General features: G+C 41.5%; 1 protein-coding gene and 1 long non-coding RNA gene across 2 annotated transcripts in view; one reads left to right on the forward strand and one right to left on the reverse strand.

The window, feature by feature from the left end:
* Positions 1–1,036: 1,036 nt before the first annotated feature.
* The window catches only part of ATG14 (autophagy related 14), a 35,933-nt gene continuing 14,228 nt past the window's right edge, over positions 1,037–22,741 (forward strand). The window contains exons 1-5 of the mRNA XM_081113724.1: positions 1,037–1,272; positions 15,157–15,219; positions 16,985–17,027; positions 18,368–18,449; positions 19,934–20,171. Of these exons, the coding sequence (XP_080969850.1) occupies positions 1,052–1,272; positions 15,157–15,219; positions 16,985–17,027; positions 18,368–18,449; positions 19,934–20,171 (647 nt within the window). The 5' untranslated portion in view covers positions 1,037–1,051. The remainder of the gene's footprint in view (positions 1,273–15,156; positions 15,220–16,984; positions 17,028–18,367; positions 18,450–19,933; positions 20,172–22,741) is intronic.
* On the reverse strand, positions 11,676–20,672 carry LOC308535020. The gene is made up of 3 exons (XR_013997229.1): positions 20,569–20,672; positions 15,039–15,108; positions 11,676–11,788 (listed from the first exon to the last, which is right to left on the reverse strand). It is a non-coding gene; the product is annotated as an uncharacterized lncRNA (long non-coding RNA).

Consider the following 22,741-nt stretch of genomic DNA (forward strand, 5'->3'; position numbering starts at 1 on the left):
TTGTGAGGAGAGCGAGTTGGTGGCCATGGTACATCATTGCTGCCTAGCTGGCAGTTATGAACCTCTAAGTGTGGAACTTGGGAGGGAAGTTCCTGCTAGCGAGAGAATTTAGGGCAGTTATCAGTTGACAACCTCCCAAAATAATCCTTGGGAATCACTGGTCTAGATAATTTGACCTCTAAGCCCACTTTTCTTTTTTCCTTCTGTGGCTTAGGAGCATATTCAAACACTAATTACGCTGCTAACAATCTTATGACCCACCTTATTTACCCCTCCCTGAAAAAGAAACTGGGAGTAATCCTATTTAGGTTATTTTCTATCTAGTTCAAATTCTTTCTCAGAGCATGGCCCAGACAGAGTGGATAGGGGAGGAATGTTGGCCATTACTTTCAAATGATCCTTTCAGAAAGATACCAAGGTGACTTCTACGTTCAGTAGTGTGGCTGTTTCCACTGGCTATTTGTAAAATATTCTCAGATTATTAAACGTGTTCGCTTAGTAATTCTCACGATGCTGGTTAGGTAGGTACTTCTCCATTAAGCAGATGAGAACACAAGCCAAGAGAGGTTTGGAATCTGCCCCAAATCACACAGCCATTAAGGAAGTGGGTGAGCCACAATGAGACCTCATTCCAAGACCCAGCCCCTTCACCAACCTTGGTTGGGGTCGTTTTAGCCAAATTTTAAAGCATCAAGCGAATTAAAGGAAGTCCCTTATTTTGTTCCCAATCCGTTTTCCCAGACTCCTTGGGGCATCGTATGACTGACTATTTCTGGCACAAGTTAGAGACGTAAATCTGTGGCCTTGGCACGATCCCGCGAGGATGACATTTTGTTGGCCGACTCGCCCCTCTAACAGAACTTCTGCTTCGGGACACGCCGCCCCTCCGCGGACGGGAACGGCAACGGCGCCCCGCCCTCGGGAGGCGGGGCCAGGGTCTCGCCGGGACCCCCGCCCGCGCTCCTGGCGCCTCCCAGGCCCCGCCCCCTCGCCCAGGATGCATCTGGTTGAAAACAAAATCCCACGTGACTGGCTCCGCTCTCAGGGTATCATGGCGGCTCCCAGTGGGAAGGGAGCCCGGGCGCCGGAGGCTCCGGGCTGCGGGCCCCGGCCGCTCGCCCGGCACCTGGTGGACTCGGTGGACGACGTGGAGGGGTTGTACGTGGCAGTGGAGCGGTGCCCGCTGTGCAACACCACCCGCCGGCGGCTGACCTGCGCCAAGTGCGTCCAGAACGGCGACTTCGTCTACTTCGACGGCCGCGACCGTGAGAGGTACGGCGGCCGCCACGGCCCTATTGTCTCTTCCCCGGGCGGCTCCTCGGCTCCGGGCTGGAGGCTGGAGGCTGGAGGCTGGAGCCCGAGGCCCAGGTCTGGAGCCCGGACTCCCGCGAGAGGAGGGGGAACTGGGGAGGGGAGCTGCTTTGCTCCCAGGGAACGGGGTCGGGGTCGGGCGCTAGATGGGGGAAGGTCGCCGTTTCCCCATAACCCACCCGAGAGGAGCCTGGCCCCCCTGTGCTCTGGGAAAGGGAGGGACGGTGACTGGAGAGGTCCCCCCCCTGTTGCTGCCTGAGAGTTGTAGTCTCAGCTCTCTGCTGCACTCCCATTCAAAGCTTGGTTTAACCTTTCTCTGTCTGAAAATACACTCATCCTCTGGGAGAAATCAGAAGAGAATCAATCAAGTAAGTGGTTAAGGAGGGATTCGAGCCTGGGAAGCCTGTCGCAGCTGGACCTTGTTACCAGACATGCCTGCTCCCTGTGAACTGGGACTAGCTAGTTGCTCCTTGGTTGTTTTGGAGACTAAGGAGTTTGGGCATGTGTTTTGGCCTTGTTTTCAGCCGTGAGTTCAGAGAATTAAATTTAGGAACAAGTTTTGAAATCAAAACAGAGCTACAAGTCCTTGGTGAAGGTAATTGAAGAATTCGTGTTTAGTTGAAGGGTCTCTCTCCCAACTTTTATTTCACTAAGATAAGCTAACGTTTCTATTGCAAAAGTTCAGGCAGTAATTCACTTAATCCAAGAAGTTATTATCCCCAACTTACTGCTGAGTAAACTGCATGGTAAGTGCCCTCCCCTAGGGCACATAGTTGAGTATAGAGACCAGAATGAATATCCAGACATCCTGAACTCTTATACCATGCATTTAACCATTAGTTTGTACAGCCTTTATATTTGGATTATATTTGGAAATGTTTTGAGTTCCTAGTTTTCCTCTGATCATGAATGGAGTTTGGTTCTTTTTTTTCCCCCCTGCTTTGAGATTTGTAGAATATAATCTTTTTAGTTCATTGCCGTTTCCATGGATGCATTTGATGACTTTAGAAACTGACCTAATAAGTGATAGCTTTAAAAATTAAAGCAGTTTTTTAATTTTAAGAATACTACGTATGAGACGGGAATGTCAAACTGGTGGAGTTTTTGAAGGGTTCAGTTCTGGATCTTCTATCTGTATGTTTTCCTACATCCATTCTCATGACTTAAATACCACCTATATGCTGAAGACTGCCAGACTAGATCCAAACCAGACCTCTCTGGAATCTAGAAAACAGCTGCCTGCCCAACATCTATATTTAAATTTGTAATAAGTATCTCTATCTTGGCAAACTGAAGTTATTTTCCAATATAAATCTGTTCCTCCCATGCTCATGCCAAACTCAGTAAATGGTAATCTCATTCTTCTTTGGTAACAGGACAAAAAACAGTCTTCCTTGACGCCTCTGTTAATGCTACCCCATCTAATCCCATCAACAGATTCTATCCACTCTTCAAAAGCTATCCTAAGCTTGACCCTTTCATCACTACGCTGATCCACCAAAGGAACAATGCCTCACGAGCCTCTGCTTCCGCCTTTGCTTCCTTATAGTGTTATTTCCATATTGCAACCAGAGTAACACCACTCCTCCATTCCTCTCTGAAAGCTTCCAGGATTTCAGAGTAAAAAAGCTGACGTCCTTAATCAGAGTTCTGCATTGCCTATTCTCCTCTGTTCTATTATTTTCCCCTTACCGACTCTGCTATACCACCTGGCTTCTTTGCCAGTCCCCAGACTCACAAAAAACACTTCTGCTTCATGGCATTGCAGTGTTTTTCACACTGCTGGGAGCTCTTCTCCCCAAAATAGTCAGGGCTGCCTTTGTTTCCTTTAGGCCTCTGCTCATTAGAGAAACTCTTTGACCACTCAATTAAAATGGTCCCCTCCTTTCCCAGGTGACCTGCTTTATTGGCTTACATAGCAATTATCTCCATCTGTGGCTTACATGTTATTTTTGTCTAACTGCCCTCCACTCCAAAGATGTAAGCTCTATGCGGGCAAGACTTGACCAGTTTTGTACTCTCCCGTGTCCTCACACAGTAGAGGATAAGATTGCAAGATTTGTTGAATGACTGAATGGATCTACCTCTCTTTCCCAAACTGTCTGATCCTGAATCATTTCTTTTTTATCCTTCGTGGTAATCCCTTTGTTAGTAAGCCAGAAGCCTGGGAAATCTTTCATGTATCCAAATAATTGGCAAGTCTAATTTGATTTGCTCTAAAATAGATCTTGAATTTGTCTACTTCTAGTCCAGACTGCCTTCACTTCTGTCTTGGCTACTTATTGGTTTCCTTTTTTTTTTTTTTTAACTCTACAACTTCTCCCCAGCCTCTCTGGCCAGCACACAACAGCCCCTGTAGAAAAGTAAATCAGATAACGTTATTGTTTTGCTTAAACCTTTCAATGACTTTCCATTGAGCTTAAAATTCAAAAAAGTTAATTAATTAAAAAGTAAAGCCAACCTCCTTACCATGGCATATAAAGTCCCACGTGATTTGGCTATTGCTTATCTTTAACTTTGGCTATAAGGTTGAGTTAAAAATGTAGGCTTTGGGTTGATACTGCATTGAATTGAATCCAAGCTCCCCCCACTTGCTATGTGATTTTGAACAGGTTAACCTTGCCTATGCTTGTTTGTTTCATTTTGAAAATGGTGAGGATTCTGGTAGTGATTACATAAGAGGATGCATTAAACTACTTAGCATGAAGTCTAGCATATATTAAGCATTCAAATATAAACTCATGCTATTCATGCTTAAATCGTCCAGCACATTAAACTTTTTCACCACTGAGCTCTTCCCCTTGCTGTTCCCTCTGCCTGGAACACTTTACCTCCTGATTGACATCTTGTCTTTCTGTGTTAACTTTAATGTTCTTTTCTTAGTGAGGCTTCCCTGACCTAAGGTAGATTCACACTTCCATCTCTCCCCCCGTTATTCCCTGTCACAGCACTCAATGCCGTCTGGCGCTGCGCATGATGTGTAATGTTATTTATTTGAGGAGGAGCTCTGCATCCACAATGTAGTTTCATGAGGACATGAATTCTGGTTTTGTTCAATCATCACCAGTATTTTGCACAGCAGCAGTGGAGCACACAGTAGGCATATTGTTGAAGGAATGATAAAAGGCAATAAACCTTTAAAAAACAATTTTTTTTTCTAAATCTGAGCATTAAAGTGAATTTTCAGGAGAGGGGTGTGTTCTAGTGGTTTTCTTTTTCTGACCAAGAAAAAGAGCAAATACCAGAACCATTCAAAATTGAGAGATAAAAAAGAAAATTTAGGGTTCAGGGACAAGAAGCCAGCTTCATGTCACTTTTCCTTGTTCCCATTTCTGAACTGTGTATTCCTTAAGAAGAGGAGTTTGTTTTCATCATTCCCAGAACAATGCCAAATATCTGCTAGGATGAAAGAATCTCTTGAGACCCAGAACCATTGTGCTAAAAGCCAAATCATTTTTTTGTGAGCTCTCACTGGATACAGTTATCTACACAAAACATTCTTGCAAGTTACAGAAGAGAAAGGCAGGTCTCTGCTCTCAAGGATTTACACTGACTACTACTAAGCCTCAAATTTCGGGGGTCAGAGGTTGATTGTGAGGTATTTTTAGTATTTATGAAAGTTTTGTACTCTGTGTTTTGCTTTCAGACTCTATGAAAAACTTGCTAACTGTGGGAAATCACTTGGAAATAAAATATGGAGATTTATAGCACAGTTTAAAAACCCTTGTTTAACCTCTGATTCTTTTCAGTAAATTAGCCTAATTATCTGTGCTTACATGGATCTTGAATGTGATCATGCATATTAAAGTTCTTGTAAATGTTTTGTGTGTTTTTTTAGTTTCATTAATGGACTTAGCTGAATATACAGGTTTTAATCATTTCACTGGCCCAGCGTGGCTCAGTGGTTGAGCATCAATCTATGAACTAAGAGGTCATGGGTTCAATTCCCAGTCAGGGCACATGCCCGGGTTGCAGGCTTGATCCCCAGTAGGCAGTGTGCAGGAGGCAGCCAATCAATGACTCTCTCATCATTGATGTTTCTATCACTCTCTCCCTCTCACCTCCTCTCTAAAATCAATAAAACAGTGGTTCTTAACCTTCTGGCCCTTTAAATACAGTTCCTCATGTTGTGACCCAACCATAAAATTATTTTCGTTGCTACTTCATAACTGTAATGTTGCTACTGTTACGAATTGTAATGTAAATATCTGATATGCAGGATGGTCTTAGGTGACCCCTGAGAAAGGGTCGTTCGACCACCAAAGGGGTCACAACCCACAGGTTGAGAACCACTGCAATAAACATATATATAAAAAATAGTTTAACAGTTCAAGGAAAATTAGATATTAAAGACTATCTCATAATAGTTCCTTTCACAACTAAGAAGGAAGCTGTGTCTTTATATAATTTTGTAAAAAGTAAGAGTTGGTAGACAGATTGGTTGAAAAATATCTAAACACTACTTTTTTGTTGTTCAGTGGGAAGACTTCCTTATACCATGGTATTCTCACCGACACTATCCTTTCTTCATCTCTCACCTTGGCCCCAGTCCTAAGACAATACCCACTTACTTCTCCACTTCTTCACCTGCCTTTTAACTTGTGTGCTTTTTTAAGAGATGAAGAGAAGTGATTTAAGCAGGACTCCAACACAATCCATGGATTGTACTGGTGAACATTTTACAATTACAGGTCTTTTTAAAAAAATATATATTTTTATTGATTTCAGAGAGGAAGGGAGAGGGAGAGAGAGAGACAGAAACATCAATGATGAGAGAGTATCATCAATCGGCTGCCTCCTGCGCGCCCCCCACCAGGGATCGAGCCCGCAACCTGGGCATGTGCCCCTGACCGGAATCGAACCCGGGACCCTTCAGTCCACAGGCTGACGCTCTATCCACTGAGCCAAACCAGCTAGGGCAATTACAGGTCTTTTAACAGGAATATAGTTTTCTGGATTATACATTTATCTGATACCAAAAATAGCACTGTTGCTCACTAGGGAACTGACAAGTTAAAGTCATCTTCCCAGTCAAAACTGGAAAGAAGTCAGTTATTGGTTTATAATAGGGGTAGGGGTGGGATGGGGAGCATAATGTGAGGATACCCAGAGACTAGCACCAGGAAAATCTGCCTGTTGGATTAAAGTGTAGATTAAAAAGGCAGACATATTTTATGAGCATTTTCAGGAATGATGCAGCATTACCTTCACTAATGAGTTTTAAGAATATATTACTACATTTTACCAGGAAACAGAAATATAGGCACTAAACAAACTGAAGTGTGATAAAGGATGAACAAGAAATTTAGACATTACTGAAGATTTCAAGGGGAAAACACAACCAACATCCAAAAAATTATCTTTTAGATATTTCTGTCTCCCTCTAGTATTCCTTTGGTTATCGGTGACGATAGCCTGTCTATAAAAATCTGTTGTCTTAAGAATTCAGTTCTGAGACCACATTTGTATGCCTTACTCAGCAGAACAAAAGCTCTACAGGTAGATGATCTCCCCACCTTTAGACAAGAGTTTACCGCCCTTACTGCTGTTTGATTGTATTGGCTAAGAAAATATAAGTTTGGTTTTCAGTCAGTATCACTGGCTACGCTTCATTATACCTTTTAGAATTTATGAAAGGCTTTCACATTTATTATCTGCCATTTATTTCCTACCACAAAGCTATGTGTTATTAACCTATCTTAAAAGTGAAGAAACAGAGGAGTTGTGCCTAGACTATGCTAATTTTTAATTTCACTTCCAGATCTGAACTGTATTTTTATATATGTATATATAGTTCAGTATAATACATTTGTAAGATTAAGTGCTAAATCACTCATTATAATGAAGGAGAGGGAAACTAGAGTATATTAAGTGCTAAGTGCCTGTACTTGATGCTTTCACATTTATATTATTTAATCCCTGTAACTAAGTCCTGTAAGCAGTTTTCCCATTTTACAAGTTAGGAGACTAAATGGTACTTGGTTTCCGTTTTCTACTGACTTAACCTTCATTCCTGCCAGTGGAGTGTTTTTACTGTATTTTCTGAAATCCTAAATATTCTAACATAAAAACCATACTGATGAGGACCATGTTTTTTCCCTATTGCATTTGTCCATAAACATTCCACCCTTACTAGTATATGCCTAAAGCTAAGGAAGGAAAATTTGATGGCTAGTAATTCTTACTGTGTTCATATCCTAATTCAAGAAATAGTTACTTCTTTAACCACCTCCACTTAAACAAGGAGATTGCTATGCTCTCACTTACCTGAGAAGCCTCGCTGCCTTATTTCTATATCCAGAAATAGTCATTAATTCTTCTTCCACAATCTGGGCCCAAATCAGTGATGGGTAAAACTCCCCTCAGTAACCTAAAAACAGTGTGTTTATTTCTCCCCCTTACATTTAAGGAACCCAAAGAATATAACCTGTCTCAAGGGACCTAAGAACTTTAGATACTTTAAGGGGATTATATATGTACTAGTGGCCTGGTGCATGAAATTCATGCACATTAAAAGGGGATTATTTAGAGGAAATATTTTAATACAGTGGGGCCTTGAATTATGAGTGTCCCGACAAACGAGTTCTTCGAGATACGAGCCGTCTCTCAGCCGATTTTTTGCTTTTTGAGTTGCAAGCTAATATTTGGGTTATGAGCCAGCTTCAGATACCCCACTGCTAGTTGGCGCAGCAAACGTCACAGTGAACGCCACAACATCAGCCCAGCATCACGTGTCTCACTCGTTCACTTTAAGATTTGACATACGAGTAATTTGAGTTACGAGCTCCGTCACGGAACGAATTAAACTCGTAAGTCAAGGCCCCACTGTGTCGCTATTTGCCCTTTCTCTATAATAGAAGTGTCAGAGATGAAAGAAAATTAGTAAAATGTATATGAAAATCTTCCTCCTATCAGAGTCTGGGGCGCACCACGGGACCCAGAGTCAAGTCCCTGCCCACCCATGTGTGCCTCAAAATTGCACAAGACTCAGACCCAGCCGGCCCACCCCCCATTGGGCGAGATCCAGACCCGGCTGGTCCCATCCTTGTCAAGCCCCGTCGGGCGGGAGGCACGCCTTGAGGTCCCCGTCAAGCCCCGCCGGGTGGGGGACGTGGCCTGAGATCCCCCGTCAAGCCCTGCCGGGCGCAGGATGTGCCTTGAGGTCCCTCGTCAATCCCCACTGGGAGGGGGGGGCGCAGCTTCAGGTCCCCTGTCAAGCCCCATGTGGGGGAAGGGGATGTAGCCTCAGGTCCCTGCTAATTGCTCATTAAGACTCGTTGCGGGAACTTGACCTCCACTGTGGGTGCAGCCATCTTGTGTTACGGAAACCCCCGCCTCTGCTGTGGGCACCACCATCTTTGTGGCGGAGTGATGGTCAATTTGCATATTCCCTCTTTATTCTATAGGATGTTTATAGTAGATGTGATCCTCAGGGGGTGAACATGAGAAATTTTCATTGATTATATATCTTTTTTCTGATTGTAAAAGTATATGTGTGAGTATTGTAGAAAATTGTAAAGTACAGAAATACATAAAGAAGGAGACAGAATACTTTTTTAGGCCTTCAATTGCTTATTTGAAAGTTTTGGATTTTTTTCCCTTTCTATAATATGTTAGTGGTTATAATACATTAAAGGTTTCTCAGACCTTCCTATTGCTATAACCCTAGGCACAAAGTAAAGATACAGCCTTAGGGTGAGGGAAAGGACTGGGCAGGCAGAGGGAGGGATTGGTTATTTTGTAAAAGGTGCTGTGCTTGGGACATCTAAGTGCTCAGTAGGTGGCTTAATAGTTGTAGGTGTTATAATGATGTTAATTATCTATCACCTAGCACAGAATTGATGTGGATCCCTAATAGAGAGCCTGCCCTGGTGCTGTTTTTCTGGTAATATGGGATATTTATGAATGGTAACCTGTGGATAGTTCTCAGTTGCCCATGATTGTCAGTAGCCAAGGCTCACACTCATTAGCAGCACACTTCTATCCTCAATATCCCACTTGGGAATGTTGATGCTCTGGTGCAGGGATTAATTTTTTATCTTGTGAAACATAATTTCCTCTGTCCATAATGACTTCCTTCCCTTAACAGGGCCAGCTCTAACTTATCCCAAGTCTTAGCCCAGATAGGCATAGCTCACACAAAGCTCCCTCGGAAGCCTGCACTGGGTGGTGTGCCGTCTCTTGTACCACCGGGGTGCTGGGTGATTACCTCTCTCATTCCCTTTCACCTCTATTGAAGGGAGAATGATTTGAGGTTAACTTAAGGGAGTTTTTTTTTTTTTTTTTTAATGGAAAAGAAATAATTAGTTGTAAAAGTATGGAAGAATTTAGGAAACAGTAATCAGTTTAAGGAAGTACTTTTTTAGGGAAGAAAATAAATCTTATAAGTGGAGAAATTTGGTAGATAATGTAGAAGGCCTTTTTAAATTGGGTGAGAAAATATAGGAAACTGTTGTAAAAGCCATGGTGCACAGTACAGGTTCACTGGCAGATTCCTTTCAGAAACCACAAAACACTGAAGTCATTGAACAAACCAACACAAAATTGATAAATATATCTGCATAAAAGTTGGAAAATTCTGTAGAACAGAAACATGAGTAGTCAGAAAGCAGATTGAGGTGGGAAATTTTTCAAGATGTATGAAAGAAAAATGGCTAATTTCCCTAATCCTTAAAAAACTGTAGAAAGATGGACAAAGGACATAGACAGAAATAACAAAAGAAAACTAAATGGTTAATTATATAGGGAAAGGGCATTCATTTCTAGTGAAATAAAGGATTTGAATTATGAACTATCTTTGGGGGAAAGGGGTGGGAAAGGCAATCAGGTTAGCAAAGACTAAAATGTGCAGTGTTTAGGGAGGGTTTGAAGAAACCGATTCTGTTACTGGTGGGGTTGTGAATTATCCAGAAGAAATCTAAAAATAAGTGCCAGAATTTTGCTTGTAAATATTTGACCTAGCAATTTATTTTACTTATTGGAATTTCTCACAGAGAATCTTAAAAGCTTGTAAAGATTTATGCACAAAGGTATTCATTCATAATATTGATAATAGTGAAAAATTGGCAGAGTTTAATAGGAGTTTATATAAGTAGATTTTATGCCCTAGCCTGTTTGGCTCAGTGGATAGAGCGTTGGCCTTCGGACTGAAGGGTCACGGGTTTGATTCCGGTCAGGGGCACTTACCTCAGTTGCAGGTACGTGGTTGGGCTGGTGCAGGAGGCAACCAATCTATGTGTTTATCTCATGTCTATATTCTGTCTTTTCCTCTCCCACTCTCTCTAAAAAATCAACAGAAAAATATCCTCAGGTGAGGATTTCTTTTTTAAGTAAAATATATGAGGTCTATTGTAAGAAATTGTGTGTATCTGTTCAAGAATGAGATACTTATATGTTCTGACATGGAAAAACATACATACAGAATATTTTATGTGATAAACCCAACTTGAAAGTACATATAATATGATTCCTTCCCCCTACTTAAAAAAATAAAATCCTCACAGAGGATATGCTTATTGACTTTAGAAGGAAGAGAAGAGTGGGGGGAGATATGTGCCCTGATCAGGAATGGAACCCACAACCTTTTGGCATATGTGATGACACTCCAACCAACTGAGCCACACTAGCCAGGGCTCGTTTTTGAGTCAAGTCTGGTTTGAATATAATGACTATCTGTTAATCTTTCCATTTGTTGGAAACCATATTGAGAAAGCACAGACTTATGGGATGAATTTTTTAAATTTATTTTTATTATATATATTTTTATTGATTTCAGAGAGGAAGGGAGAGGGAGAGAGAAGGTAGAAACATCAGTGATGAGAGAGAATCATTTATTGACTGCCTCCTGCATGCCCCCCACTGGGGATGGAGCCTGCAACCCGGGCACGTGCCCTTGACCGGAATCGAACCTGGGACTCTTCAGTCCACAGGCTGACAGCTCTATCCACTGAGCCAAACCAGCAAGGGCTGGAATGAATTTTTTATCTATTTCCATGAGTAGTGGGATGGAGAATGCAGAGAATGGATGAGTGTGCTGATGAGCAGTTGAAATGCTGACCCAGCCACATTCCTTGATATCATCTGCTGTTTAGCTTTGTTAACACCATGGAGTTTTAATTTCCTTCATCAAGGATACCATGACTCATGAACTGTTTGGTACAGTAGGAATTATCTTCTGTTTATTATTCTTGCTGTCAGTTGTGTATTTGTTTTAATTTTGTGTGTGTGTGTGTGTGTGTGTTAACAAAGCCCAAGAGAATCAACCAGCTTTTAGAGCTGAACAAGGTTGTTTGTCATCCCAGTTTGTTCTAGTGCAAAGTGGAGTGGCATTTTTATGACATCTGAAAGGAGAACTTTCATAACTTCTAAAAGCAAGATTTTATTTTCCTCTGTCAGTTCTTTTTCTTTTGCATGGTTTGATGAATCTTGTCAGTTTGTCATATCCTTCAGGTTACGGGACCATGAATCACCACATTGCCTTAGTGAAATAGAAATAAATACCACATTAGTTTCTCTTTTCTATATACAAGGAAATAGAAGCGTAAAACAAATAAGTAATATGTCCAAGCTACAGAACATATCATTAGATTTCTTAATATTGTGGCAGATTTTTTGTTATAAGTTGCAGGCACACAATAAAAGCCTGATAAGTTAATTGATGAGTCTCTGGGTTTGTCTACATTTCACATTGGTTTCTGAGTTTTCTAGTACTGTTCCATGCATTAATCACCTTACTGGCCATTGCAGTGCTACCCAATAGAACTTTCTGCCATAGTATTCTGTTTCTACACTTTCCAATATGGTAGAAGCCAACCATTTGGGGCTATTGAAATGGGATTAGTGTAACTGAGAAACTGAATTTTTAAAAAATATGTTTTTATTGATTTGAGAGAGAGAGAGAGAGAGAGAGAGAGAGAGAAATCAACATAAGAGTGAACCACTGATTGGTTCAGGTGCCCCCAGCCCCCATGGGTCCCAACTGGGGACCGAACCCGCAACCTGGATATGTGCCCTGACTGGGAACCAAACCGTGACCTCCTGGTTCATGAGTTGATGCTCAACCACTGAGCAACACCGGCTGGGCTTGATTTGCATTTTTGTTTAATATATTATGTACTAGAGGCCCGGTGCATGAAAATTCATGCACTGGAGGGGGGTCCCTCAGCCTGGTTTGCCCCCTCTCACAGTCCCGGAGCCCTCAGGGGTGGGAGGCAACCTGGCGATCAGGGGAAGGCGATGCCCACATCACACTTCTGCTGCTGCCACTGCTGACAGCGCAAGCCTCGGCCAGCCCTGGTTACTTGAGCCTCAGGCGGCCCTGGACGGCTGGGCAACCGCCATCCAAGGCTTGCCTGAACCTCGGGCCGGCCCTGGGCGCCTGGGGAGCTGAGGGGACTGGGGGTCTCTGGAGGCAGGCATGTGGAGTGGCCGAGCCTGCCTGGAGGCGGGCCCAGCCCAGCCTTGCCGCACCTGCGTGGCAGTCAATTAGCATATTCCCTCATTGGCTATGGGCGCTGCCATCTTTGAGGGTGGGGGAGTCAATTAGCATATTCCCTCCTTATTGGCACCATCTTTGCGATGGCGTGAGGGTCAATGAGCATATTCCCTCTTTATTAGATAGGATTGTACATTTCCAGTGGCTATTAAATGGTCATAATTAGACCATTTGGGTATGTTTCAAACATGGTGTTATAGAACTAGTGTTTTAGAGAGACTAGTAAGGAAGAGATTTTTAGGGCTGTTATTGTTCTGTTAAATTGTTTTCATTTAGGCTAGAAATTCAGGAGACAGCAAAAGCCTGTCCTTAGACTGTATATCATGTTGCTGTAGCACCATTGTTTCCTTGAAAATAGTGAGCCACTGTTAACTCAATTGAAAATCAGTTGCACAATGTTAGTCATGCGAGTCTAAAATCAAATCCTTATTAAGCAACAAGCCACATTTCAGGTGTTCAGTAGCCACGTGTGACTGGTGTTTACCATATTGAGCAGCACAGACCTAGAAGCTCCGAATGACACTATTAGACACCTGCAGCTGGTTGACCTTATAGAGCACGTTCTTTCAAGGCCACGTGGAACTTTCACTGAGGCAAACCAAATGCAAGGCAGTCTCAAATCAAAAGGTTGAAATCTCACAGTATATTCTATGACCACATCAGAATTAAGAAAATAACAACAGTAAGTTACCTAAGAAAGCCCTTATATCTGGAAATTAAACAATATACTTGTAAATAACTTGTGAGTCAAAGGAATCTTATGGAAAATTAGAAATTTCAAACTACACTTCATCAACACTTTTGGTGTAGCTAAAACCATACTTAGGGGGGAATTTATAACTTTATATGGTTATATAAAAAGAAGGGGGCCTAAAATCAATGATTTGAGTTTTTACCATAAGCTGCGAAAAAGGGGCAAACCCAAATAGGTAACAGGAAGAAAATAAGTATGAGAGTAGAAGACTGGCAGAAGAGTCACTGCAATATGATATCCCTTCCTTTTGGTAACTTTTTACTAAGTAATTTCTTAGTCTCCAGTGACTAGCAATAAAATAAGTGAGAAAAAAATTGTACTTTGAAAATATAAGGAACAAATTGATAAGTGAGAGCAGGATTAAATTAAGCTTAATAATTAAATTTTTATTTTTTTGTTCATCTTCACCCAAGGATATTTTCTCCATTGATTTTCAGAGAGAATGGAAGGAAGGGGGCGAGAGAGAGAGAGAGAGAGAGAGAGAGAGAGAGAGAGATCAATTGGTTGCCTGCCCCAACCCGGGCTGGGGATCGAGCCTGCAACTGAGGTACATGCCCTTGATCAGACTCCAACCTGAGACCCTTTAGTTCAGCCGTGGGCAAACTACGGCCCGCGGGCCGGATCCGGCTCGTTTGAAATGAATAAAACTAAAAAAAAAAAAAAGACTGTACCCTTTTATGTAATGATGTTTACTTTGAATTTATATTAGTGCACACAAACACTCCATCCATGCTTTTGTTCCGGCCCTCCGGTCCAGTTTAAGAACCCACTGTGGCCCTCAAGTCAAAAAGTTTGCCCACCTCTGCTTTAGTCCATGGGCCTATGCTCTATTCAATGAGCCAAACTGGCTAGGGTAAAAATTATCTATAAAAATAAAAGCATAATATGCAAATCGACCAAACGATCATCCGGATGACCTTCTGGACAAAGCCTGGGCTGCAGCCGTGGATTGAGGCAGCCGCCATGACTGCAAAGGCCTACTCTTGCATGAATTTTGTGTATCAGGCCTCTAGTTTTTATAATAGAAGCCTCAGTTTTGTTTTTTTTGTTTTTGTTTTGTTTTTAAATATATTTTATTGATTTTTTACAGAGAGGAAGGGAGAGAGATAGAGAGTTAGAAACATCGATGAGAGAGAAACATCGATCAGCTGCCTCCTGCACATCTCCTACTGGGGATATGCCCGCAACCCAGGTACATGCCCTTGACCGGAATCGAACCTGGGACCTTTCAGTCCGCAGGCCGACGCTCTATCCACTGAGCCAAACCGGTTTCGGCTCTCAGTTTTTTTTTAAATTCAAAATTCACATTAGTGCTCTAATGTGCCTGTTTGGAAATAATGTAACCTAGGGGTGGAAACCTATAGACATTTTATAAACCCATGACAGAATTTTGAAGCTGAGAGTTTGAATTTAACTTTAAAATAACCAAGTGGTGAGCAGCCACATGCATCCCATTGAGAAGTTGTGTACAGTACTTACTTTCAGTGACATTTCCAGGTGTGTCTGCAGAAATGATTGGCTTCCCAAGAGTTCATATAATCTGATTGAACTGAAAAAAAAAAAGAATATTTAAATAAAACATTTTTTTTCCTTACAGGTTTATAGACAAGAAGGAACGGTTAAGCCAACTTAAGAGCAAACAGGAAGAATTTCAAAAAGCGTGAGTCTTCATTTGGCTTTTTAATTTGTGGAGGTTATGTGGTTTAATTCAGTGCTGTGATATGCAGATATATGGATTACTAAATTACTAAATTTAGGATAGAATCTGAAAGCAATAAGAGCAGTGCATCTTGGAGAAGCAAAATAGGAGAGTTATCAAGTTTCTAGAAAATATTGGGATCAACCCTGGTGCCTGGGCACAGTAGGCACTAGCGATGGGATGGATGAATTAAGCCCCCCACCTGATCATTGGTATGTGGCAGACGGGTCCAGACGGGTCTAGGCATGTTAGACTTAAGTTAGTGATGGTGGCTCCTATAGGATGTTACTGCTTCCATTTAGCTTTCTTCTCTATCAGTGTTTTTGCAAAGTGTGGTCTGTAGATCATCTATATCAGAATTCATTAACTGAGGTAATGGTTACAAATGCAGATTCTTAAAATCCTATCCTCAGGTATTCTGATTCAGTAGGTCTGAGGGAGGCCTGGGAACTGAGTTATTACTGAGCACTGCTGGCGCATCTCTCACACTCTGGATTTGAGAATTTTCCTATAGAGTCTCTTACCCCAAACGGACCCAGTCACTGTTCTGCAGACACACGACTGGTCAGATAAACACATACATAAGTGGATTAAATAGCCTGAGATGCCTCACATTAGAGCAGTGGTTCTCAACCTTCTGGCCCTTTAAATACAGTTCCTCATGTTGTGACCCAACCATAAAATTATTTTCGTTGCTACTTCATAACTGTCATGTTGCTACTGTTACGAATCGTAATCTCAATATCTGATATGCTGGATAGTCCTAGGCGACCCCTGTGAAAGGGTCGTTCGACCGCCAAAGGGGTCGCGACCCACAGGTTGAGAACCGCTGCATTAGAGAAACCTGCTTGGATTAATTTAACTTGGTTATTTCTCTAATTTATTCAACCATAGAAACTATTTATTTATATTTAAATTCTTCCCTGACACCATGCTTATTTTTTTTAAGAAAGAGAGAAAGGACAAATGGAAAGGGAAGGAACAATGACCAGTTGCCTTCCTGCACACACCAGGACTGGGGTTCAAAGCCTTTCAGTATACAGGACGGTGCTCCAGCCAATGGAGCCGCACTGGCCAGGGCAGAAAATTCTATTTTTATAGAACACTTCACTCCATAAAACATATTCTCAGATACTGGCTTGTGCCTTTTCTTTCTGTAATGATCTTAGCATTTTTAGTCATGAGTTCTCTTGTAACTATCATTAATTATGGTTGACGGGAATTATTAGTTATGACTGAGGACAAAGGCTCCAGCCATTCTGGAAGTTTATGATGAACGTCTACAGAAAGGCTCCGAACTGTGTTAGAAGTGCAAAAAGAAGAAGGTGAGAAAAAATTGCAGAGAACAGAATTTGGAAAACACTTTGCTTCAGTCCCATTTTGCTATTTCAAGCCATTTATAAGAAGTTGTATTTAAAAGTTGTTGATTTTACATTTTTAAAAAAATATATTTTATTGATTTTTTACAGAGAGGAAGGGAGAGGGATAGAGAGTTAGAAACATCAATGAGAGAGAAACATCGATCAGCTGCCTCCTGCCCACTCCCTACTGGAGATGTGCCTGCAACCAAGGTACATGCCCTTGACCGGAATCGAACCTGCGACCCTTGAGTCTGCAGGCTGACGCTCTACCACTGAGCCAAACCGGTTAGGGCTGATTTTACATTTTTGAGCTTTATAAAATTTAATTTTTAAGGGCTTATTCTGTATCTCTCTTCTCCATACAGAGTGTTAAAAGCTATGGAAGGAAAATGGATAACAGATCAATTGGTAAGCTGTAAGAACTATTTAAATAATATTCTTTGTACTTGAGGTTACATGTTTTTAAGTTGGTGAGGCTTCAAAAATCATTGTGAGTTTAAATTTGTTTTTGTTCATTTTTGGAAGTCCTCTCTTTGAATATATTTGTAGTGTGGCTTCTCGGATATTTTTGGGGGGACCAAAAACGGGGTGTTGACAGTTCATTAGGGAGCTGTTGTAAAGGTTATGAAGTCTGGTAGTGACATAGAAATATAAGAGCAATGGGCTATCCTTTTGGAGAAAATGTACTCATCATAAACACACACAGTTTAAATGGAGTAATGATTAAATGTGAAAAGTAAACTCATAAAAATGTGAAAAGAAAATAGGGGACAGTTTTTATGTAATTTAGGAGTGAGGACCTTGATAAGCCATAAAAGAAAACATTTTATGTTTGTTTTGTTAATCCTCAGGGCATAAACAGAACTTTCTGTGATGATGCAAATGTTCTATATCTACACAGACCAATATGGATGGTAGCCATTAGCCACATGTGTTGAGCATTGGTTGAGCATAAGACATATGCGTAGTGTGAGTAAGAAACTGAATTTTTAAAAATAAGTTTTTATTGATTTTAGAGAGAGGAATGAAGAGGGAGAGAGATAGAAACATCAGTAATGAGAAAGAATCATTGATCAGCTGCCTCCTTTAAGCTCGCTCCTGGGGATTGAACCCATGTGCCCTGACTGGGAATCAAACCCTGTCCTCCTAGTTCATGTGGCTCAATCACTGAGCCACCCCGGCCAGGCTGAATTTTGTTATTTTATGTAATTTTAATTGACTTTTAAATAACCACATGTGGCCAGTGGCTATATATTGAACAGAGCATGTTTTTTTGTTGTTTTTTTTAAAATATATTTTATTGATTTTTTACAGAGAGGAAGGGAGAGAGATAGAGAGTTAGAAACATCGATGAGAGAGAAACATCGATCAGCTGCCTCCTGCACATCTCCCACTGGGGATGTGCCCGCAACCCAGGTACATGCCCTTGACCGGAATCGAACCTGGGACCTTTCAGTCCACAGGCCGACGCTCTATCCACTGAGCCAAACCGGTTTCGGCTGAACGGAGAATATCCTGCAACATATTTTTCTGTGAATTTCTCTTTAATTTTCTAACCGCTTCTGCATTGAGCCATAATAACACATTTTTTTTCTTTTTGGTAATCTGACATAGTTATAGAAGCTATAATACATACAACAGTTTTCATTATATTTTCTAAGATATACCTGAAAAATGGGTGGTGATACTGGGTAAATAATCATATAAATTATGAGACCATTTCTGATATTTATTGCATACTTTTTAAGAGATGGAAAATAATGTCCTGCAAGATGAGGATTGAACAGCTGAAACAAACAATATGCAAAGGAAATGAAGAAATGAAGAAAAGTAAGTAATTGGAGCCCCTCCCTCCAGCCCTAATAAAGAGCTCATGTGGAATTTCATGGGATTAATAGATTAGAGAGGCAGAGAAAGAGAGAGGAGTAGGGGTAACAGCATCCTGGAAAAGTTACTGCTCACCTTCCTCTCCTTATGAAACGTTTGTGTAAGGGACTCTTATGTAAAAACCCAAGGAACATATGTTTCCCATTTGCCTTAGCTAAGAGGAGACTCCCAGTCTAAGTTGGAATCCATTTATAATTATTAGTTCCTACCAGAGGCATAGAATATTTTTTTTCTCCATTAGTGTGTTTTATACGTATTTTAATCTGTATTAATTTTACATTATACTTTTACTGATACTCTATCAATATGTGGTTATCAAAATTTAAGAGAGTTCTCTTAGAAATCTGACATCCTTGGAAATACTCTGTGTATTTCTGAAGGTCAGTGTTTAAAGTTTAGAATGAGTCACCATCAGACCTTGTAAATCCCTCTCCTGTTCGTTGCTTTCAGAAGCAATATCTTGGAAGGGGTACATAGTGGAGTTAAAGTTTCCTTTGAAGACATTTGTGCTCATACAGTTCTGTGGAGTTTCACAGGATTAACAAGAGAGAAGCAAGGCAGCATGATGAAGGGGCACCCAGGACTGCAGATAGTCAATTGCTCACTGGGTTTGGCACACATCCTCCAAAGCCTCTGGTTCAGCAGCAGTGTAGGGACTTGTCATTTAACCTTGAACTTGGTGTACCTCTTTCCTCACACTTCCGTGATGTTCACCCCAGGGATTGGCTACCAGGTATCTGAGAACCGCCTCAAATTGCTGAATTTACTGACCTTGTGCAGTTCTCTGGTGATCAAGTTTAAAACTTTGATCAGCTCTAATAGATTCCTCGCACCAAAATACAAAAGCAGCAGCCACAGAGAATAAAATGAATGGTTCTAAAGCAGTGAACTTAAAACAGTGGTTTCTATCCCTGGCAGAGAGATCTGGGAACCTTTTTAAAACCTAGAGAGAGAATTTTGGGACCCACCCTGCATTTAGGAAATACAATCTCATGCATGGAGACTGGGTCAGTGGTTCTGAAACTGTCTGTAGTAAAAGACCAGTAGTTTCTCTTTGATTTCCAATCCTTCATAAACTGATACCAATACTTTCATAAAGTATAATAAAATAAATTACTAGAAAGATGGTCATACGCTTGAATTTTATGGCAGTGTCAAATTGCCATGTCAAAGTAGACATTTTCTAAACTTAGTCTGTATTTCTGTACATCTCTTGTCTGATTGGGAAAAGTTTGCAGACCGACCCAGATACATACATAGGCCACACTTTGAGTCCATTGCTCTGGGTGGTTCTGATGGTCTGCCAGGGTCCCGAACCCTGCTCTTTAGAACATAATGCAGGCTAGTTGCCATGCTCACAACCTAAGGGAGTTCTTAGATTCCAGGACCAATTTGTAGAGATAATTGTTGAGTTTGATTTATTTTAGATTCTGAAGGCCTTCTCAAAACCAAGGAAAAGAATCAGAAGCTTTATACTCGAGCACAACGGCATCAAGAGAAAAAGGAGAAGATTCAGAGGCATAACCGCAAACTGGGGGACCTAGTAGAAAAAAAGACCATCGACTTAAAAAGTCATTATGAGCGTCTGGCAGATCTTCGGCGGTCTCATATATTAGAGCTCACCTCTGTCATCTTCCCAATTGAGGAAGTGAAGACTGGTGCGAGGTACAGTAAGCAAGTCTTTTGACTCTACATCAGGTCCCAAAATCAATTATTTTTTAAGTGTGTCAGCACCTCATTTATTTGACCTCTTTCTGGGCCATTGGCTTTCCTGGTAATTAAACTGAAGTCTTATCTGCTTCAGCAAACACTGCACACTGCATGAAGTTGGGGAGGCAGCCAAGGTAAAGGGCGGAGGCCCTCGGAGGAGCTTGTGTACACTTACAGCTTCCCGATGAGGTGCTGACTCACCCTGATCAAAAAACCATCTGATGGCCGATGTCAGCTGCAATCCCAATCGGGTTATTAGTTATATGCTGTGAGGCAGGTTCTTAAACCTCAAAGTCAGGGATAATAAATGCCTACTTCACATAGGATCAGGAGCTAAAGTGGAAGAAAGCACCTGGTGCTTGGGTTTCGCCCATGGTGACAGCCTTTTACTGCTGACTAGCTGTTGTCAAGCGCCGGGCATCTTCAGTCTCCTCTTAGCAGCAGTACCTGGATAACCTGTTGAGTCAAAAGACAACTAGTCAGGCCAAAGCGGGTAAAAAAGCTGCAAAACAGAAACATTATGCCACATTAAATTGTTGTGGGCCGGGGCCTGCCAGGGGAACATGAAAGAGGCCACAGATTCCTTTTGGAGAGAGCTTTGGACTCAAGAGTAGACACATGAGCAAAGCTCACCCTCCCGAATTAACAAAATTTGTGGACAAGAAGTTATCCTTGAAATTAACTGGTGGCAGAATGTTCAAGGAATATTGCGGGGATTTGATTCCTTTATGAATCTTATGGTAGATGAATGTGTGCAGATGGCAGCAACAGTATTGGAATGGAGACTCACAATTGCATACAAAGTTGCAGAAGAGAAAACTTTCTCCTTTCTACCTGTGCTGTTTAAATTTTTCTGTTAGTATATATTAGTATATACTGCTAATTTTTTTTAAGCTGATGATTTTGAAGTTATCTCTATAATAAGATTTCGTGTTCATTCTATTTTTTTTTTTTAACCATTTTATTATGTTTTTTAATCCTCACCCAGGGATATTTTTCCATTGATTTTTAGGGAGAGTGGAAAAGAGAGAGGGAAAGACAGAGAGAAACATCGATGTGAGAGAAACACATCGATTGGTTGCCTCCTGCACAAGCCCTGACGAGGGCCCAGGCCTGGGAGGAGCCTGCAACTGAGGTACGCGCCCTTGACCGGAATCGAACCCGGGATCCTTCAGTCCACAGGCTGACGCTCTGTCCACTGAGCCAAACCAGCTAGGGCTCATGTTCATTCTTATTTCTCAAACTTCCTTGAGTGGGAGAAGGAGGAAGTAGCATACAGCGTGGAGCTGGCCTAGTCCCCCAGCCTTAACCGTGATAGCCAGTAGGAGTTATGCTATGTGTGTTGGAAAAAGGATCGAGAACCACTGGCCAAGAGAACAGAATCTAAACTTAGTGCAGTGCCAAAGGCCCTTCCCAGTCTCCCATTTCCTACCCACCTTTCCAATACCGTCTCCTGGTACTTCCTTTGTGTATTCTACACAACCCCCCTGATCATCTCTGCTCCCAGACACACCGTGTCCTTCCCCTCCTGTGCATTTGTGCCTGCTGTGACTTCTCATTCCCATCATGCTTCAGACCAGCAGATCTCCAAGTGTGGTCTATGGGCTCTGTGGGTCCCTGCAACCCTTTCAGGGGGTCCATGCAGTCAAACTGTTTTTATATAATAATATTAACACTTTATTTTCCTTTTTCACTCTGTTGACATTTGCACTGGTGGCTCAGAAGCCATGGTGGGTAAAACCTCTGGTGCCACAATACATTTCAAGGCAGTGACAGCAAGCTGCAGTAATAGTCATTGTATTCTGCCATGTACTTGCAGTATTAAAACAAAAACCAGTTTTGCAGCAACAGTGTTCTTGATGAAGCAATAGGAAATATTTTTATTTAACTTTTATTGGCTTGCCCTGCAAACACACCTTTTAAAGATAGTATATGATGAAATGGGAAGTGTGCAGAAGCTGCTTTTGCTGCAGACCAAAGTGCCATGGTTGGCTCAAGGAAAAGCACTTGAATGAATTGCAAGCAGTAGTTGCTTTTTTCATGGGACACTATTTTACTTGAAAGAACAATTGAAGGACTTGGGTATTACAGAGGTTTTTAAAAAATGTTGATCAGTGCTGTATTGTGTTATTTGACTCTTTACTAATGTACTTGTTTGAAAAATACAGATTTTTTTCATAAGGATATACTATGTTAACATGTAATAAGTTTATTATTTTTGAATGAATTAATAATTTTAAATGTTCTCGGATTTCTTATATAGCAAATCTCAATAGACCTAACCCCCACACACAAAAGCTCTTTGAGGTCCTCAGAAATTTTTAAGCATATAAAGAGATATTGCTACCAAATCGTTGAAGAACCTGATATTTGAGGCCCTTGCTCCTGGTGCCCCGTTACACCCATGTGGGCTTCTGTGCTACAGCTGGTTTGATCTTCACCTCTGATAGCAATCACTTATCTCTGCATGTTCCACGTCACTTCCTGTGCTCATGTGCTTCTTCCCAGTGTTCTGTGTATCTGGC

Source organism: Myotis nattereri (assembly GCF_964212035.1).
Source record: "Myotis nattereri genome assembly, chromosome: 1".
Classification (NCBI taxonomy): Eukaryota; Metazoa; Chordata; class Mammalia; order Chiroptera; family Vespertilionidae; genus Myotis; species Myotis nattereri.